The sequence below is a fragment of the Podarcis filfolensis genome (assembly GCF_964270895.1).
Source record: "Podarcis filfolensis genome assembly, chromosome: 2".
Taxonomy (NCBI): Eukaryota; Metazoa; Chordata; class Lepidosauria; order Squamata; family Lacertidae; genus Podarcis; species Podarcis filfolensis.
Window position 1 is genome coordinate 102,822,383 of NC_139605.1, and position 15,566 is coordinate 102,837,948.

Sequence of the window (15,566 nt, forward strand, 5' to 3'; positions counted from 1 at the left end):
ATGTTAATCACCAGCCAGTAGCTTTTTCAAACCTTCAAGGTCCAATACAGGTTTTCTACAGATGTGGTCATACCACAGCCTCCTTAAAGCCCACATGGGCCACCATGTCTCTCAATGGACGTAACTGGACACCCCCCTTCTACTATATTTAATAAGCTGAGACAGACAAGAATAAAGCAAACAGGTGGTTGGCTGAACTTGGCCAAACAGCTTGTATAACTGAGTCATTCAACAAAATAACCCAGATGGTGCCTTGGTTGCCTCCATTGACTGATCTGCATTGCGGTGGATAGGAGGAATGCCCTATAAACGTCTCTTTGTCAATTAGATTTGGGTATGCTGAGAACGCCAGAAGCTGCGTGCCACACCCCTGCCTGATTCTCCAACAGGTCAGGACTAAGACTTTCGAACATTATGTCCGTCACCTACTAAGTTGTAGGTTGACTTTCCTAACAAAAATTGTAATATGATGTAGATTGCCTTCAGATATTTCATATCCTCTGTCCTCTGGATTAACATATTTTTTCATTTGTGCTTTGATGTTTGTGATCAAATAAACTAGACCCATTCTTCTTCATCAGCGATTACGATGAGGTCCCTAAGCGACTGCAAAAGTTAAACCTTCTTTAAAGTGTTAATGGCATCACTGTGATTACCGGACAAAGCAAAGCTGTAATTTTTTATTTCATTTATATTTTCTTCTTCTTCTTCTTTGTGATCCACCTTGAATTTTTATAAGGAAAGGCACCACGCAAATATTTTAAATAAATAATAAACAATCTTAACAAATGGCAAGTTGCAGTAGACACTTCCCAGACTGCTACAAGGAAATTGCTTTGCAGAAATTCAAGAACCAAAGATGAACTCAATGAGCCCTGACCACTGGATTAGACTGGAACAGGTCATAATAATCTTAGAAAATAGGTAATACTTTTTCAGCCTGGATGTTTCTGCTCAATCTGTATCATATGTCTTCAGTAAAGCAATTCCAGAATAACTTCAGGTAGGCTGTTTGGGCAGTAAATTACCATCCCTTAAAGATTTGTGCCATTTTGACAAGATTTATCTAAACGGCATCTATCTGCCTCTAAAACCCACTATGCTTTTAAAAACTAAAATGAGTGATTGTTTGTGTGTTCCCGTTTCATCTGCATAGTTCACACTGTGACAGAAAAAGCCTGCTCCCGTGCCCCTCCATTTTCTGCAAGTGAAGGATAGCATGTATGCAAACAGCTCCTGAAAACACAAACCTCAGGAAATGTGCTGTCTGGCAGGAAATTTGGAAAATCCCAGTGATATATATTTATGTCTACCCAGGGGGTGCCTAGTATCCCCTCTCGCCTCCAAAAGGTGTCAATCCCCTTTACCTGCTGAATATGAACATTGTCAAAAGGAGCAGGTGCTACTCAAACCAACCTGGAAGAGTCCCTAAAAGTGAGCTGAGCTTTGCAGCTTTCGTCCCTGTCTGAAAGGATAAAGGGTCCGTTCCATCCTTTATCCTCATCTATCAGGAAACCTTGCAACTAACCAACTGCACTCTGTTACATGTGAATAGGCTGAGGCGTCTACTTGTAAGTTCCTAGGTCAGTACAGTACTAGGATTTCCTAGGTTTCTTTTCCAGCATGTTGGTAAGGTCCCACCAGGAGTCTCAGATTTGAACAAAACTGGAGAACGGCACAAGCAAATGTACAAGTATCTCTTGCACACTTCTTGGGTGGGGAAACTTAAAAAAAACCACAAGGTGCATACACAGCTATTTCCCCTTTTGTCATTATAGGATCAACAAATCTGAAGGCAGGGACAAACGGAAAAGGGAACATCTACTGGTATGTATGGGAAAGCCCCAAATTTCCTACTCCTTATACACAAATTCAAATACTGGGCTAAAAAAGGTAAAGGACCCCTGACAGTTAAGTCCAGTTGTGAATGACTCTGGGGTTGTGGCACTCATCTTGCTTTACTGGTCGAGGGAGCCGACGTTTGTCCGCGGACAGTTTTTCCGGGTCATGTGGCCAGCATAACTAAGCCGCGTCTGGCTACTCTGGTCTAATTCGAACAGGGGAATTGTGGAAACGTAGCTTAATAATGTTCATATATGGACAAGCCCTGAAAGGTCATCAGAAACCCTCAATCCTGCATTTGATTCTATGCATGTAAGTGTTGTTTTTTTTAGAAACTAACTAACTAACATGCTCACATGTGGGCACAGGCTCAAGGCCTTTGTGGGTAAAATCCTATACCCTCTAGTCTGAGAATTAGCCTCACTGTATTCAGTGGGACTTCCTTCTAAGTAGAAATGTATAGTATGACACTATCATGATGGTTATGTTGGATGTTGTATAACAAGGCACATCACCTAAGCCTTCAAGTGCCTTTGGGGAACCTTTTCTCATTTTTTCCTAATCCAACACTTGACCAAGAATCATTTCTGAACAATGAATGGCTTTGTTTAATTGTCTTCACAAGGATGATGGGAAATGTCAGGTACTCATGGAATATTAAGATTTGCTGCCCAAGTTGTCAAACTTGTTTTATCTAAAAAGGCACAGTGATCTTTAAGGTTAGCACCTGACAGTTTACTATATATTTTTGCTGAGGTCTCTGGTGTTAACAGCAGTGCCATCGCGGACTGAATTTGGGGGGATGTGGGGGAGAGAAGAGACTGAATTTCATCAAACAATATTAATTTGAATCCAGATATTCAAGTAATATATTTGATGTGAAACACTGTGTTAACCAAAAATGTCCTGTTAATCTGTAATGTACAAATTCTTACAGAGCAGAACTGAATAAAAATCATTATATAAGGATTTTTTTTTAACAGTGAGGCAGGATTGTAGGTTTCAGCTGAAGTTCAAATAAAAATCTGCAACCATCAACATATTTAAAAACAATCAAATCACAAGATTCTGGGGGTTAATTTATGTTTCGATTTATGTGCATGTTTATGTTATCATTTTCTTACATTATCTGTTTTGTCAACACTTAATTGAAAGCCTAAGTAAACAAATGTTTCTTTAAAAAGAGACAAAAGGAACATTCATACAGAGAAACAGTCTATGTGGCTGTTACAACTACAGCCCATCAGTAAATCTATTTAAAAATCCTGGGCAAGTAAAAAGGTCCTTGGTGATTTTTTTTTATAAAAAAAAACACCATAAGAATGCAGTGGTACCTCGGGTTAAGTATTTAATTCGTTCCAGAGGTCCATTCTTAACTTGAAATTGTTCTTAACCTGAAGCACCACTTTAGCTAATGGGGTCTCCCGCTGCTGCCGGAGCACGATTTCTGTTCTCATCCTGAAGCAAAGTTCTTAACCTGAGGTAATATTTCTGGGTTAGCGGAGTATGTAACCTGAAGCGTATGTAACCTGAGGCGTATGTAACCTGAGGTACCACTGTACCAAGCAAGCCTCTCCACTGGTAACCAAGTGAAGATGCCTGGGCATCAGGATGGTGCCTGACATCTCCACCATCTGGAGGTGCATGCCTGGGGATCACTGGATCTTGCCTGTTTTCACACACTAATACCCCATCCTGTAGAGTTCTATCAGTTATATTTTTTCTGCACAATTGGAATGAATTTCAGGAACCAAAATGCTTTTTTGTGCAGTCTGAGCAGGAGTTGTGAACAACGTTATAGTTAATTGTTGTAGCTTGTCTTCACTTAACCCACCCCACTGTCCCGCTCACAGTTGTGAAGAATATCCCTACGTTATGAATGGTCCAGGTCACCATTAAGAAAAACAGGTAGAAATAAGTATACAGTGGCACCTCGGGTTACATACGCTTCAGGTTACAGACTCCGCTAACCCAGAAATAAGAACTTTGCTTCAGGATGAGAACAGAAATCGTGCTCCGGCAGCGCGGCGGCAGCAGGAGGCCCCATTAGCTAAAGTGGTGCTTCAGGTTAAGAACAGTTTCAGGTTAAGAACGGACCTCCGGAACAAATTAAGTACTTAACCCAAGGTACCACTGTGTGTGTGTGTGTGTGTGTGTGTGTGTGTGTGTGTGTATGCAGACTGTCCCAGGATCTAGTGGCTTTTCTTCTTTAAGTTCTCAAAGTTCTTAACCTAGCTCAGGATGGTCATCTGAACTAGCCAGATGTCACAATCAGTCCGTCATTTGAAAAATAAGGGTTTAGAGCCATATTGCCCAAAAATGGAAACAAGACCGCTGTTTTGATGACTGTAACCTTGGTTTAAGAAGCTATTTGGCGCCTAGCTTATATATCTGTGTTTCTAACCCTGCTTTAAAATCAATGCTCTTATTATAGTTTTCCAACATTGGCTCTTTCCTTATATTGTGCTGTTCCAAATAACAACCAGAGTTACGAAACCAGCCCATACTGTGGGCTCAAGCGAATAAGTCATGGGTAGGCAAACTAAGGCCAGGGGGCCGGATCCGGCCCAATCGCCTTCAAATTCCGGCCCGCGGACGGTCTGGGAATCAGCGTGTTTTTACATGAGTAGAATGTGTCCTTTTATTTAATATGCATCACTTGGTTACATGTGGGGCATAGGAATTTGTTCATTTTTTTCTTCAAAATATAGTCCGGCCCCTGACAAGGTCTGAGGGACAGTGGACCACCCCCCTGGTGAAAAAGTTTGCTGACCCCCTGGAATAGGTCATCAAGGGGTTTCTTTTTGTTACAACAAATCCAATGTTATCAGGTCTCATGAGTAACAAAAATTATACAAACACCAAAAAAACCCTAAAATAAAAATCTGAAAATGTATCAGTAGCACATAATGGTTGTCATCTTATGCAGCAATTTCAGTTTTCAGGGTAAGTTTGACAGACAAAATTCTATGCATGACATTTCTTCAAAACAGCTTACTGTTACCAAGTCTTTTTTTTTTAGTTCTGCCTTAAAGAGAAGACAGACCTGACATTCTCAGGCAGGTCACAGTGGGTTCTTCACCCACAAGGTGAACTTGGAGCCACAACACATGTTACAGACATAAAGAAAATATAACAAACGCAAAGCAAGTCTGTCAATCCAATCTTGCCCCACTTCTTGCGCTGCATATAGCCACCTGCCATTTATTAAACCAGCATATATTTGTGTATACACACACCCTAAAGTTCAATCATAATTATAATAAATGTTCCACTGCGAGCAAAATGCACTCCACAGCTGGATTCAGATGCTGAAACTGTCCAGGAATGAGCAATTATTTTAGTAGGTTAGCCCTGGAATATAACATATAATGCAGGTCTCAAAACAGATTGAGGGTATTTTTGAAAACCGAAAGGCAGGAAAAGGGCAAGAAACCCTTTCCCAACCTCTATCGTATGCTGCCAGCCAGTGTGATGGAAAACCAAGGCAATTAGCAAACAAGGCAAAAAAGAAAAAAAAGAAAAAAAAAGCAGCATTTAAGTGTCCAATTCTCATTAAGAGACACTGGACAATCATAAGTCTCCAACCAGGGATCTCACCGAAGGGGTGGGGATGGGTGGACATTTGTCAAGACTAGCACCCGAAATTTGCTAGTAGCCAGCAATTAGCTCCATAAGGCTTACAGAGTTAAGGGAAGATTTAGTAAGATCCATAAAGGCTTTACTGTTTTCCCCCAACCCATTGTTTCCATGAGCAGCCGTTTATTTTCCTCTGTAAAGACTTGTTTTCCACTCTTGCTGCAAATAGAAGTTAGTCAGATGAACCAACCATTTGAAGCAAAGGGGAAGAAGGGAGGGGGGGTGGAAAAGAAAGAGGCTGGATTGTTTGAAACATTTGAAAAGCCAGCCTGGGAGAAACCCATTTGTATTTTTAAACAAACAGCAAAAAGCTAATGTAGCTATCAAACTGGCAGCACATTAAACACCAAAGAAAATGTTTTCCTGGCGATCAGTGTGTGTGCTGACACTAAATGGCTTCTGGCGGTGGCACAGAGAAAACTCCATGAAAAACTGGGGGAGCCTGTGCAAAGGGGCAAGACGGAGACACAGCAATCAGAAAAGGAAAGCCCATACAGCTTCGTATCATTCTCGCGGCTGCTGGGTTGCAAATGTTTTGGAGCACATTTGCAAACCTTGTGGAGTTCTCACAGCTGAAAGACGGGAGGGAGTCAATGGTTTTGTGGAGATCTTTGATTAACACACATATCACTGGGGGGGGGCATTTCAAGTTTCTGTGGGTCAACAGTTAATGTTTAGGCTCCCCAGATTTTTCCAGCAGCAGTTGCAGAGAAGGATCACATTAGTACAGGAGTAGGCATCAGATGCTACACTATTACTGTCTCCCACCTGCCTCAAACCACGAGCAATAGTTAGAAGGCTGAGAATCTGAAACTTTCATTAAAACGTATTTGCAGGCCTCATGCATGAATGCACAGGGACTAAGACCTGGCCACAGTGATCCATGCGGCGGTCACCTCCAGGCTTGACTACTGTAATTCGCTCTACGCGGGGCTGCCCTTGAAGCTGTCCCAGAAACTCCAGCGGGTGTAAAATGCTGCAGCGAGGCTCCTCACAGGGTCTCTGCCATGGAAGCATATTCGCCCAGTGCTTTTCCAGCTACACTGGCTCCCAGTGGAGTACAGGGTCAGATTTAAGGTGCTGGTTTTGACCTTTAAAGGCCTTCACACCCTAGAACTCTCATATCTACGGGACCACCTCTCCTGGTATGCCCCATGGAGGACCTTAAGGTCCATAAATAGCAACACCCTAGAGGTTCTGGGCCCTAAGGAAGTTAGATTAGCCTCAACCAGAGCCAGGGCCTTCTCAACACTGGCTCCGGCCTGGTGGAACGCTTTGTCTCATGAGACCAGGGTCCTGCGGGATCTGATTTCTTTCCGCAGGGCCTGTAAGACAGAGTTGTTCCGCCTGGCCTTTGGCTTAGATTCAGTTTGATTCCCTCCCCCTCTCTCTTTTTCCTTTCTCCTCCTGTGAAGAGGCTGTATCCTAATGTTTTAATGTTGTATTTTAATCTTGTTTTTAAAATTGTATTTAAACAACTTGTTTTTATTATTGGTTGTTAGCCGCCTTGAGCCTGGTCTTGGCTGGGGAGGGCAGGGTATAAATAATAATAATAATAATAATAATAATAATAATAATGAAAACATTCCCAAAGCCCTGCCGTTTCATGATTTCAAAGAACTGGATCAGTTTTGAACATTTTAGTTACCCGTTTGGTTGGACAGAAGTCAAGACTTATCTATGCTACACGGGATCTGGTCATAGCTGTAAGAATGTAAAATGATGCGGGCATTCTAAGCAAAGTTAAGCATTGCTAATTGCGTGCTTATCTTTCCCGTGTTAATTACTATAAACTTGAAATGCGTATGAGCAGTGGCCCCTTGGTTCACAATATGTTTCTGATGGGTATCTGCTCCTCCATCAGCACACCACCAGCTTGTTTTACGGTTATGCATCTTCTACACTCCCACACTTTAATATTAAAAGTATTTAACATTTCAATTTAGCATTTCCTACATGCTCGTTCCAACAGAACTCTTGATATCTCCCTTAGGCCTATCTTTGCAGGCTAATGCACTTTAATTTTGTTCTTTAGAAGAAATTTACATACAAATTCCCTCAAACAGCTTCCACCAGGGAGCTGCTTTTTTCAAACAACTAAGCGCATATGACAACATGTTTCGGTCCTTCTGAAGGAAGTTAAAGACTTGCGATGAAGATGCCGCCAATAATAATTGACTTGTGGACCACTGCCAAGATCCAAACACCAGTATTACTTCATGCAGGGAGATTCATGCTCCCTGTCAACTTGATTTTGCAGAACAATTCTCAGAAAGATTGCAACAGAAAGAGGCAGAGAAATTTCCCACCTTCCCTATTTCCCATGCTACCCTCATCTCCCCCATAGGAGCCAAAACTTGTGCCACAGAAATAGGGAAGAGACATTATGAGGAGTAGATTTACAAGGGACGAAGAGAGAGTAGCAGGTAGCCATAAAAGAAATGGTGATTGTTTTCCGCCCTAGTGTATATAATAAATCAGAAGTCAATGAACTTTTCCAGACATTGGAATCGAAAGGTCTAACACTGTACCACATTTTATTAGCTAGTGGATTGTTCCTGTGAGGATTCCCAGGCAAATCTCTAGTGGTGATGGACAGGGGAATTCCATGTCAGCAATTCGGGGAAAGAAACTTCAGCTCAAGAGAATTTTCATCCCCAGGAATGTGGGCAAACAATTCTCCTGTTAGTACAGTTTGCTCGTCAAATTTGTATGGTAATCACATAGGAATAATCCTCCAGCAGACAAAACGTTGTGAAACTGTGCAGTGCAATTTACGATCACAACCTAATTATCATATGGGCAATTATTTGAGTGCTCATCAATACAGTATTACAAAGACACACGTTTTTTTAAAAAAACACACACACCAAAAAAGCCCCACACACTTACTTCTTCAGCACATGTCTAGAGTGAGTCACAAAAGTTAGTCCAACATTTGCCCACCAACCCAAGACAGAGTAGCGCTTACCATTAAAAGTAAAGCTGTATACCACTTCTGAACACTGATATTTCTACAAGTACTAATGAAATCCAACTAATGTTGCTCATGAAAGGCACACAGTCGTTCCAGATTGAAAAGGTCCACAGTAACTCAGCTTCTCTCTCTTGCCTGCCACAGAGCTCACCCTGACACTTTACGCCTCTCTCCCTGCAACTGAACTCAGATAACCTCCATCTCGCAGGGTGGAAGGCCAAATACTTGTGACCCTATAATTTTATTATGTACAGGCTTCCCCTGGCTAAATCAATTTCAAAAAGAAATTTGTATCCCTCTTGGGGAAAAGGGTTAACTGCTAGGCACTATTACCATCAGCTATAAATGGCGACACATATAGAGAGCTGTGGTGAACCACTTTCATTCCACAAGTGGAGTCACAGAGAGCTAACCAACAACAGTCACACTCAGAGCAAAGTCCACCACCAAATATAACTAACATTTGCTATCTCCAACAGATCACTAAGGTGTCAGGCTGGCAACTGCCATATACTTATAGAGTGCTTTGGAAAGATGAAAAAATGTTTCCTGTACAATACAATAGCCTAGTTCACATGCAACAAACGAGTCTAGCTTGTGAAGCGTAAATCCAGACTCCTAGAGGCTTATTCCTCTCCAAAAGCCCTGCAAGTGGAAGCCAAAGTTGGTCCTTCTTTGGAATGAAAGAAGGTTGCAGTAGCTGGGTTCTCACGTCGTGACAAGCCAGACTCTAGTTTGTTTCCTCCCATATGGAGCAAAGTCAGCAATGGGGAGGAGCAAAGTGCTGGTGTAAATTAAACCATGGTTTGTTTTTATAAACCATGGTTTAACATTACATGCAAATTAGTTCAATATGTACTGTCTTGTCACCTCAAGAAATGAGAGAGGTATGCTGAGTTAACCTTTAAAAAAGACTTTAAAAAGACTTGGTCTAAGGGCATAGAAAGAATGGTGCTCACATTATGGAAAGTCCTTCTAGTAATCAGGGGTGGAGAACCTTTTTTCTGTCTCCAGGACTATGTACCAGTGATAGGCATGTCTAGAAGCAAAAGTAGTATGGCCAGACCTAAAACTGGGGGAGCAACAGATGTGACTTATCTGTATACAATAAGCTACATTCCAGCCACGCAAAAGACAAAGGTTTCTACATATCTAAGCAAGCAAGAGCCACTATAACAATTAAAGGACACTCCTGAGAAGGGCTTGAAGCAGTGCTAGTGAGGGGTATAGCCTGAGGGGAGCCCTCAAGACCAGATAGGGAGGCCCCAAGTCCTGTGACTTCTCTTCCCTGAAGTAAATGCTTGCCAGGGTCATAGCAAGTACACATGTCAATATGGTTGTGCATAGGAAACATGAGAAGCTTTAGGTATTTTAAGATTCTGCACTATTTTATTTTTTGATATTTTGAGACACAACCCACTCTGAGTCTCCAAGGTGAGCTGTATATGCATCCAGATAAACTAACAGGAATAACTTCCGGGACAAGGGATTTCAGTCAAGGAGTCTGATCCAAACATGAAAATTAATCATTTGGCTGATCTTCTCAGTAAAAGAAAAACTTCAGGAGGCTACAGCTAACTTGAGTCAAAAGTCTTGCTGAGCTTTTGCTTGGATCTATGACAGTTCCCTGTTCCAGTTTTTAAGCTTACCTTCTCCTATGAACTAGAGTAATACAACAACATTGCTAAATAGTGTGAAAAGAATAAGAGGCAACTGAAAGATTCACCATGATGGTCAAGTCCGCCCTATGTAGGCTTAGTCCAGGCCACCAAAAGACTAAATAAGAAGTTTGCTACATAATGTTAATGGCTGAGGCAAATCTAAACAACTCTTACCATTAAAGAGCAGGTACCAGGAATAGTTCTCTATGATTTTTTGCCATACTGGTAGGCTATTCAGTCTGAGGGAGGTTCTGACAAAACGTCCTGGGGTGATCTTGAGACCACAAAAAGGAAACAAGGTTGGAAGTGGTTGTTGAAGCACATACAGCCCAAACCATTTTAAAACAGGAAGCTGAAATACAAGAGAAAAGGCCACTTTCTCCTGCTGCTCAACAGCCTGCCTTCAAGGTGTGGTGGCAAAGGCCACACCATCCATTTATCGTGATTACAGATTTTTAACTTGTCAAAGCGTAATCAGTACTATTCATAAGAAACAAAGCTTTCACCTTAGATAAGCCTGGAATACAATAGCAGAGGAAGTGTTATGGTTTCACATGGTTGTTAGCAACGAAGTGGTCCATGGAGAACCGGTGTAGCATAGCAGCTTGGAGAATGAACTAGGAATCAGGATGTGTCTGGTTCAAATCCCTCCTTTGCCATGAACTAAATAGGTTGCCTGAGGCAAGCTATTTTCTCTCAGCCTTACAATTGCTAATACAATAATCACACTGTCCCTACCCTACATGGTTGTTGTACGGATAACAAGTTAACGTATGTGAATGATTTAGAACAATCTCATTATATAAATGCTAAGCATCATAGTTCTTTGTATGCATGACTGCAAGCTCTAACCTTGGAAGTGAGTCATTTAAAAACAGTGGGATTTACTAAGAATTAGCCACATATAAGAGCGGAAGAATAGACCTGAGAGAGAGAATCCCAAAGCTTATCATAAAGTATTGCAGTAACAAATAATGTCCACATTTGATTGTCAAAGAAACTCAGTGAGATGAGTTTACACAATACACTGTGATAGTTAAGAACAAATATGAAACACTAGCATCTTGAAGTGGGCAACAAGAACATTGTTCCTTTTAGACAAAGGAACTACCATGGCTTAGAAAGTGGCATGGTTTCTAATGCACAGTTCGCCCGGGCTACCCCTGCACTTTACACCATTTGAATAAGTCAGCAGAGAAGTTCGTCTTGAAACCTAACAACCAGTTTGGGGATAAAAAGCCTATCCACAAAGCCGGTGCCAGCTCATGTGACTTAAATGCACCAAACTAAGAAACTTGAAACCTTCTTAAGATTCACTGGCCTGATACATGTCTAGCAGCATTAAACATATGCTAGAGAATGAATGAAGTCCTGCCTTTATCTGATGAGCCTCAACTGACTTGGAAAGAACATTTTGCCCCATGAATAACGCTTTCAGGTGTATATTGTTGCATTCATGACAATGAGAGTCAGCTTGGTTCTGAGACTCTGCTAGGTGGGATCCAATAACTCAACAATACACATCTCCCAACAAACACTGGCTATTTAGAGAATTTGCCACTTCATAAATATAAAGAAGCAATAGAAAATTAAGGCTGATAATCCAAATGCATGCCAGGAAAAGCATGGCAGACACCTTTCCAACATAACCTTGTTAATATCACACTGAAAATGTCAGAAACTCTTGCACAACTGTGTCATACTTAATAAAACTCCAACTATATTTTTAAGGAACCTCATACACACAGAGAAGAGAGCATGTGGAACAAATTGTCCTACTCTAGCACACCCAGCTCTCTTAAGTATAGTTCCACCTTCTCAAACTCCACACCTCCTCTATTCATTGCAGATGCAAAAGCAGCCAAATTTGGGAGCTAGGCAAGCTGGAATTCAGTCCTTCAATTCCAGAACAAGATGCCCATTACAGCTTACCAGTATTTCTCTTAGCAGGATACTATGGTGGTTTGAATAAAGAAAACAGTACTCCAAAAATGTAAATCCTGATATATTAGTGTAGAAGAAACTCAACTAAAGCAAAACAGTGAAAATGAACTTTTCATACTATAAGCCTAAAAGTTTCCACATTTCCCCAAGCAAAGGAGCGTTTTTTGTTTCAGTTTTAGACTGCATTTTTAGGGGAGATACTCACATTCCTGTTACTTTTCTCTTGCTCTCTCACACATACAACCACCCCGGAAATAATATACTAGTCTCATTGCACAAGGGAAATATTAAAAGTTTAATTTAGCAAGAGCTGGAAATGGGAAGTGATTGGAATTTAGACTAACCAGGCTACTAGCAAAGCTTATCATCAAGAGAAGGTTTGTTTCCTTTCAGAGGTAACCACAGATAACCAGGCATCTAAGTCTTCATTCAGATTCTTCTCTGCAAGAAGGATGCAGTCAGAAGAGTACAGTAAACAAGCATGCTCCCAAATCTATCAATTCCTCCTTCACCTTCGATTACTGATGCATAATAAGGGATGCATTAGAGGAGGCAACTACACTCCACGCTGTACAACGCTGTACTTTTCTCCCAGGGAGAAAAGTACCTTTTGCTAAAGACTTCATGGCAGCCCATCAGAATACAACACTCACAACCTGTGTGTGTGTGTGTGTGTGGCCAGGACCATGTGTGTGGACAAAAAACAGATGCACGCGCAATGCGGAGCCAAACCTATTCAAAACCTGAACGATGGGATTCAAATCCATAGCCTGGCACAAGACAAGAGCCTGCATTTCGTTGCTTGTTTCCAGCATGTTCAGAGTAACACTACCCTGAAGTGACAGGTACCTCTCCTTCCTTGCGTCCCACTTCTTCTCCAACCCGTATGGCAGACACCATCCCGAAACAACCGCCTCCAGTCAGTCCCCGCCACTCAGGACGAAGCTGAACTTCTAAGTGCTCCTAGCCCTGGGGCTCGACTTCCTCGCCGGGCCCTTCTTGAAAAGCCTCTATTATTAGCTCCTGCAAAGGCGCAGCCCAAGTTTGCGCCTTTCTCCCGGCAGCCAGCTGTTCCTTAGTTACCACCTCTTCTCGCACAGAGCTGCTCCTGACAGAGCGCCGCACACTTTGCCCCTCTGCCCACAGAGGAATCTCCTCGCTCCCCTTGGAGCCCTCAGCGCCTTCACCCCAACTCCTTCCCCCTCGCCTTGCCTCACCCTCCGCTATCCGACTCCCCACTTCCAGAGACACCTCTCGCCTCAGCCCCGCTTTGCTCGTTCTTCCCTCCCGGCCCCCGCCCGCCCCTCTCTTTCCTCACCTGACTCGGGGGGGCTCCAGACCCAGCCGCCTCGCCGTGGGGAGGGCCCCCCCGGCCCAGCCGCTGGGAGGGGGGTGGGGGGCGCTGGAGGGGGGCTCAATGGCTCCGCGACGGCGGCTCCATCCACAGCGCCTTCACCTGAGGAGGGACCGAGCCCCCCTCCCCTCCCCGAGCCACTTCCGGTCCCTCTGCTAGGCGACAGGCGCGGGGAGATGAGCGTCGAGAGGCTCGAGTGGTGGTCAAAGAAAGCGCCCAGGGCATCATCATTCCGTCAGGGGGTGGTGGGAGAGGGAGCGCGTCGAGCGCATCGAGCGAAGGCTTTAGAGGCTAGGCAAGGGGGAGCGGGTAGAGAGCCGAGCGAGTCGATACGGGAACTGATGGGCGGGGGGGGGGGGGAGAGAAGGGTCGTCGCTGTGGGAGGCGGCGGCGAGGAGGGAAGCAGGCCGAGCACGGAGGCGCCTGGATAGAAGTAGGGACGATCCGAACGCCGGGCGTATCGATGGCGGTCTCAGGAGGAGAGGGAGCAGGGGGCACAAGCTGAACGCCGAGAGCATCGGCTCAGAGCGCTGGCGAAGGGGAGATACTGGGGGGGGGGGGGTGTCGGGGCGTGTCTGTCTGGGAGTCCGAATATTCGCCGATCGGGGGACCCCCTCAAGTTGCTCCCCAATCTTAAATTAACAGCAATTAGTCTTGCATCTTAAATTAACAGCAATTATTAGCCTTGCATCTTGAATTAACAATTATTAGCCTTGCATCTTAAATTAACAGCAATTATTAGCCTTGCATCTGCCCCCCGGTCGCCAGCCAGCGATTAATGCAACGTGACACTTCGAGGCGGGTCCTGCCGTTTCCCCAATTCCAGTCCTTGCAAATCGCGATAATGATGGTTCTAGAGGTGCCGAAGGAACTAATATGTTGCACGCGGGGTATCGATAGTGTGTTTTTGCGTGTTTCACCACCAGCAGGGACGACCGATTTCTTTCCGACGCGCGTGGGAACGTCCTTGCCGATTTTCTTTCATAGTATTTTTTTTTTTTTTAGTGTAACGAATAAACTGTCTGCCTTTATTACGTACTCTCTCTCTCTCTATCCTACCAGTTTTCGCTCAGACGTAAGTACGCTTGTAGCTTCACCCATAACGACCCAAAGCCTGGGAAGTTTCAGTGGGATTTATTTGGAACCGCCCAGCAAGCAGGCATAGGATTATATATACCCTTAGTAACAAAATAAAGTACTGGAGCAAACCAGTGGGGATAAATTAGGCAGGACCCAGCCTGGTCCTTCCTTACACTTGCCAAGCGAGGAGGTTGCTTAGATGAACTGTAGGTCTCCAGCATCTTCGCGTGTCCCGTTATTTCCGTTTTACATTTTGACACAGTCTAAGAACAGACCCCCCCAAACAAACACACAAAGGCACAACGGCTTAAGTAACCAGCAGTTATTTATTATTATTAATGGTTATGCTGATAAAGAGGCATAGGGTTTCCTGTGGCTCTAGCTTCCAGCACAAATTACTGGTTATAGCTAGCTTTCAAGAGACTTATAATTCCTCCTGCTGCCACAGGGTCTGTGGGTTCCCCTATATGTAACACACAGGATGGAACTGCTTCATGGGGGTTTTTTTGGGGGGGGGAGAGGATGAAGCACTTCTTCATCGTAAGGCTGATAATAGTTTTCAAATTGTCATTTCCCGTCCAGTCAATTTTAATTTAAAATTCTCTTTGAAGCTGGCAGCATTGTCTGAGGAACACATTAAATTTGGTTGTTTTCACCCTGCGTGTGCTAATGTGGTCCTCTTTTGAGCTTGCAGCTGACGAATTAGCTAATTAAAGCCCTTTATCCCACATGTAAATAGGACAGAGAATCCGTGCTGACATGAACCAAATTACCTTTGGCTCCGAGAATCTCTTTGATCTGGATGCAAGATGCACATCAAACACAACACACCATCTAATAATGCTGGTCAGGGAACAAAATCACCATTGTCCTCAAAATTGTGGCGTACCACCCCTCATTTACTTAGGCAATCATTATTATTTTCATTATAATTAATCCATAGGCACGAACCTGCACAATTTCTCCTTATGGGGGGTGGGAAATGTTATGATCAGAAGCAATCCCCTCACCGTCTACTTCAACACTTAACCAGCTCCCCTTGCAAAAGCCCACTAGGAAACTTCATTCA

General features: G+C 43.4%; 1 protein-coding gene across 12 annotated transcripts in view; it reads right to left on the reverse strand.

Annotated features, from left to right (window-relative positions):
• IKZF4 (IKAROS family zinc finger 4) overlaps window positions 1-13,907 on the reverse strand; it is an 84,327-nt gene extending 70,420 nt beyond the window's left edge. For 3 of the 12 annotated variants that reach the window (XR_014544422.1, XM_083598768.1, XM_083598769.1), the window contains exon 1: window positions 10,294-10,408. Coding sequence is in view for 6 of the 12 variants with exons in the window: in XM_083598768.1 (XP_083454894.1) it covers window positions 10,294-10,296 (3 nt within the window). In the remaining 6 variants the exon portion in view is untranslated. Of the gene's footprint in view, window positions 1-10,293; window positions 10,411-13,381 lie in introns of those variants that run through there. The other 9 variants (XM_083598770.1, XM_083598773.1, XM_083598771.1 and 6 more) reach the window with 9 other exon arrangements.
• Window positions 13,908-15,566: the final 1,659 nt, after the last annotated feature.